This window comes from Cibotium barometz, chromosome 18, assembly GCF_041138505.1.
Source record: "Cibotium barometz isolate CiBa-2024 chromosome 18, ASM4113850v1, whole genome shotgun sequence".
Lineage (NCBI taxonomy): Eukaryota > Viridiplantae > Streptophyta > Polypodiopsida > Cyatheales > Cibotiaceae > Cibotium > Cibotium barometz.
In genome coordinates, this window is record NC_141063.1 from 26,678,267 (window position 1) to 26,683,297 (window position 5,031).

At 42.3% G+C, this 5,031-nt stretch overlaps 1 protein-coding gene across 2 annotated transcripts; it reads left to right on the plus strand.

Moving 5' to 3' along the window:
* Positions 1-445: 445 nt before the first annotated feature.
* Positions 446-2,401, plus strand: LOC147629134 (short-chain dehydrogenase TIC 32, chloroplastic-like). 2 transcript variants are annotated; one of them, XM_086812383.1, is made up of 8 exons: positions 446-679; positions 766-997; positions 1,084-1,163; positions 1,376-1,412; positions 1,516-1,594; positions 1,699-1,786; positions 1,917-1,984; positions 2,109-2,401. In XM_086812383.1, exons 1-8 carry the CDS (start codon positions 571-573, stop codon positions 2,277-2,279), a joined length of 864 nt encoding a protein of 287 aa, XP_086668509.1. In that variant the 5' UTR covers positions 446-570; the 3' UTR covers positions 2,280-2,401. The 2 variants fall into 2 exon arrangements, with proteins under 2 accessions (XP_086668509.1, XP_086668508.1); XM_086812382.1 differs by having other exon boundaries at positions 451-679; positions 1,256-1,412.
* The last annotated feature ends 2,630 nt before the right edge of the window (positions 2,402-5,031 follow it).

Here is a 5,031-nt window from a genome sequence, read left to right on the forward strand (position 1 = left end):
ATTCCGAATCAAATCACAACCTTCCACTCCTCAATAACAAAGCGCATATTTGTACGTTGATGCACCACTTTGGGCAACCTGATCATGATGTATAACAAGCTCTCCATGACAGCGTTCCAACCGGCCGCAGTGTGTACTAAGGAAACTGCCCACAGCAGGCTGCTGGAGAGCAGCAAGCTGAGGCGCTTTATAACCGCCGCAGTCTGTAATTGCGAATCAAAGCAGTTAGGAGTTTCGCGAGGGATGATGTCATGCATGAGCATAGAGGGATGATGTCATGCATGAGCATAGATTGCCCACCAGCCCCTTACCTTGACTACTAACTAGTCCCGTCGCTCCGTGAACCACCTTGATTAGTCCTGTCGCTGCGGGAATGGTGTCATGCATGACAAACGCCTTGTAAATAAGGCATATAAATGAAAGAGGTGCCCCCCAGTCAGACGATTACCAGTCCCTCTGCAAAGTACCTGCATTTTGCCTGCTATTCGGAATCTCTCAGTCCATCTCCAACGCACCTGCTATTCGGAATCTCTGATCTGGTTACCCAAGCGTACGAGTATTTTTATTGATATGGCAGCCCCGCCGCTCACGAAGGACGCCTCAGCCTTCAGCTGCTTCTCAACCGCAGAGGAGGTTACCGAGGGAATCGACGCCTCCAACAGGACGGCCATTGTCACAGGTTAATATACAAGTGCATGTAATTAGAACATAAGCGATATATCGATTGCTTAAGACATGCTAATCTTTTAGATGGTTATGGCACAGGTGCATCGAGCGGGATTGGGGCAGAGACCGCGCGAGTTCTGGCGCTGCGTGGGGCTCACGTGGTGCTGGCCGTGAGGAATGTTGGCGCGGGAGAGAGGGTGGCGAAGGGCATTGTGCACGAGATCCCACACGCGCGGCTGCACGTACTGCATCTGGAATTGAGCTCCATGGCCTCCGTCCGAACCTTCTGCGAAAGCTTCAAGGCCTTGAACCTGCCCCTCAACATCCTCATGTATATATATAATTATCCTTGATACGTACCTCTACGTACTAGCTGCTTCTTAATCTTTCAGTGAGCTAATAACAATGTCTGAACAGCAATAACGCAGGCATCGCGGGACTACCTTTCACGCTATCAGCAGATGGCCTGGAGATGCAGTTCGCCACGAATTACATAGGTGAGCCGCTCCTGGGCTCATAACCTAAAACGCCCGAATTAAATGCGTAGTCATGATTACTAACTCTAATCTCAATTATTTATCCGCGCTAGGCCACTTCCTCTTGACGAGCCTCCTACTAGATGATATGAAGAGGGTGGCAAAGGAAACTGGCATTCAAGGCAAGGTCGTCAACGTGTCGTCCGTAGGCCATGCTCTTTTCACGTATCCAGGCGGCATCCGCTTCGATCAGCTCAACGAAGAGTCCAGGTACGAGTCCAGATTCTATACAATATTAACATAACTCCTCCCCGCTCCATTGAAATCCCATCTACTATGATATCGATCTCCTTACATCTCGCACGATGCACAGCTACCATCCTTGGCGTGCTTACGGACAATCCAAGCTCGCCAACATTCTCCATGCCAAGGAACTCGCCAGGAGATTCGAGGTTTCTTTCTTTAACCCTCCCATCTTCATCAATGTCAATGCCCAACACGAATCTGCTCCCTTATTCAACTATCGGTTATGATACACGATCATTTGTTGTTGTAGGAAGAAGGAGCCAACATGGTCGCAAATGCTCTCCACCCAGGAACCATCCTTACAAATATCTTCAACGGCCACCCCTTGGAAGACACATGTGATGATCTTATACACTTTGCCTTTTCTTATCAAACCTGATTACACTAAGTCGTAATGTTAAGCTAACAAAATGTTACCTACTCCAGGAAGCCATGCCTGACTCAGTCATGCTTTTGGGCTTTGTGCAGTGCAGCAACTAAATAAAGATTTTGAAATCGAAGATCACACACCCCTATTCTGGAAATCCACTTCCCAGGTAGGTTCAAAATCGGAAAGTGCATACACGTGTGTGCATGTATGTGTAAGAGAGAGAGAGAGAGAGAGAGAGAGAGAGAGAGAGAACTCTTGAGTAACGATCATTTTAGTTTGCCTCCTCATAGGGTGCTGCGACTCAGTGTCTTCTAGCCCTGCATCCGTCTACCAACACCAAAAATGGAAGGTACTTTGAAGATTGTCAAGAGGCAAAGCCAAGTGATATCTCGTGTGATTTGAAGCTTGCCAAGGACCTATGGGATTTCAGCACAAAGATTACATCTTTGAAAGCCTGCTAGACACTTTTTGCAATTAAATCTTGGAAGGCTTGCTAGACACTTCATCCCATTACACGGAGTTATTGTCAAAATCTTGTAAAGAAGATCCCTAAAGTTTTTAATAAATTGAGAAGTTTGTGCAATACCCGTCTATATGTTCAGCATGCAGTGTCACAATTGAGAAGGTTTATGCATTGTCTCGGCACATGGCATTGGCAAGTAGTGAAGCGTGTCTTCCGTTATCTTCAAGGCACTCAGCACTATGCATTGTTTTACATCAGTGAGTCTTCTTAATGCTTGTCCGGCACATGGCATTGGCAAGTAGTGAAGCGTGTCTTCCGTTATCTTCAAGGCACTCAGCACTATGCATTGTTTTACATCAGTGAGTGTTCTTAATGCTTGTCCGCCTACACTAATAGTGACTGGGCAGGATGTTCTGACAAAAGAGTGTCAACTAATGGATATTGTTTCCTTCTTGGCAACTCATGCATCTAAGAACCAACATTAAATTGTGAAGCTAAATATAGGGCAGCATTCATAACTTCTATGGAGTGTGTCCAGCTCTGCCATCTTTTGGGGTTGATGTTGGTATTAGACAGGAGTCTGCTACCAACCTTTACACTGAAAGTAAGAGCACATTAAAAATTACTCGGAATCCAATTTTCCATGGACGGATGAAGCACATTGAGGTGCATTATCACTATATTAGGGAACGACTCCATGCTAGAGAGATAGCCTTGACCTAAGCATCAACACATGCCAATGTGGCACTGGATTTACCAAGACCCTTTCTAGGGAGAAACTTGAAGCTTTGCCACAAGCTCTGAACTTATTACCTCTACCAAGTTAGTCAGAGTGCATTCCAACTATTGCTATCGTCTCTGTTGTTCTGTGAGGTCGTGTGCATATTTGGTCTATGAATCTGTGTAGAGCATCTTCTTTCACATCAAAAAGTTTACAAGATTAGAGAGTTAGGGAAAAATAAAGGTAGTGAGTTTGAAAGAAACAATGAGTGTTAGAGAGACAATGAGTGTTAGAGAGAGAGAGAGCGAGAGAGGGTTAGAAGGAGAAAAAAAGAGAGCTAGAGAGAATGAGTTAGAGAGATATAGAGAAAGGTAAAAAGAGAGTTAGAGAGAAAGAGTGAGTGCTAGAGAGAGAGTTATACGGTTAGATTAGAGGGCTGGAGAGTTAGAGAGAGAGAGAGAGAGAGATAAAGAGAGGGTTATAGAGACAAATAAATACATTTAGAGACATTAAAGATAGTGAATTAGCGAGAGAGTGGGAGTTAGAGAGAAACAAAGAGAGTTAAGAAAGGTAAAGAGAGTTAGAGAGAGAAAAAGAGAGAGTGAGTGTGTTAGAGAGAGTTGGCCAGTTCGATGAGTTAAGAGAGTATAAGAGAGAGAGAGAGCTAGAAAGTGTCGGAGAAATGTAGAGAGTGAGTTAAAGAGGGAGAGTGTGTGTTAAAGAGAGAGAGAGAGAGAGAGAGAGAGAGAGAGAGAGAGAGACATAGTTCGCGAGTTTGAGAGAAATAGAGAGAATCAGGGAGAGTAAGAGAGATTGAGATAATTAAAGAGATATCGAGATAATTAAAGACAGAGAGATTTGGAGAAAGGTAAACTAGTGATGAAACATACCCATATAGAGATACTGTTCCATGATCTATGCACAAAATTGCTCAAAATTTATAGAAAAATCACATCATACTTCATAAAACAAAGAGATTTTCAATAAACCATAATCGTTGTGACAATAGAAAGTAACATAATAATCGCCAATACAAAATCTAAAAATCAGAGAGAGAATCACCAACCAAAAGATCTAGCCAATCTAGGGCTTTTCTCCAATGCCTATCCACACCCAACCTCCACACTGGATGTCGTGGCTATACCGAGTGTTCCCTGTCTAAGGATGACTGGCCCGAATCTCAAAATCTCTCTCTCTCTCTCTCTCTCTCTCTCTCTCTCTCTCTCTCTCGCTATCCTACATAGAAATCACCTCAAGGTTCTAGAAGAAGCCAAAAACAATAACCCACGATCGAATTAGTAGATTATCATGCACGAAAACAATAAAGATAGAGATCCCTTCTAAAAACATGATCTTGAATCGAATGAGAGATGATACGGCCTTTTTAAAAAATAAAACACTAGAAAGTGGTGTCGGATTCATTTCGCAAATATCAACCACCCCATGTGGAATCTCTTATAACCCAAAAAGCTTGAAAAACATCCAAATATTATTGAACTAAAACAACAAAATCATCAAATAGTTATATAAATTGATCAATGTGTACATATGTTATAATGACATATATTTAACTTGTACCATCATCAAATCCATCTTGCATTAAATCCATGCATGCCAATTTGTCTATCTCTAAATCCATGCATGCCAATTTGTCTATCTCTAAATCCATCATTTTGATGGCTCCTATATCAATACAAAGTCATATTCCACTACTTGAATAAGATGTAGAGGTATTATGATCATGGTCCTCATGGTCATCAAATTGATTGTTAGTTGCATCCTCCATGGATTGTCCACCATGCTTCAACATCTTGATCTTGAAATAAATGTTTAGATCTAGAAGAGAATTGTATTACATACCACCAATTAGGATCTCTTTGGTCTGGATGAAACACAACCTAAAATAAAGAACCACAAAATATTTACAAGAAAATATATACAATTCCTTCCTTCTATCTATATATACAATTCCTTCCTTCTATCTATAGATTCATCAAGTATAAACCTATTCACAATGTTGTGGTAGAAC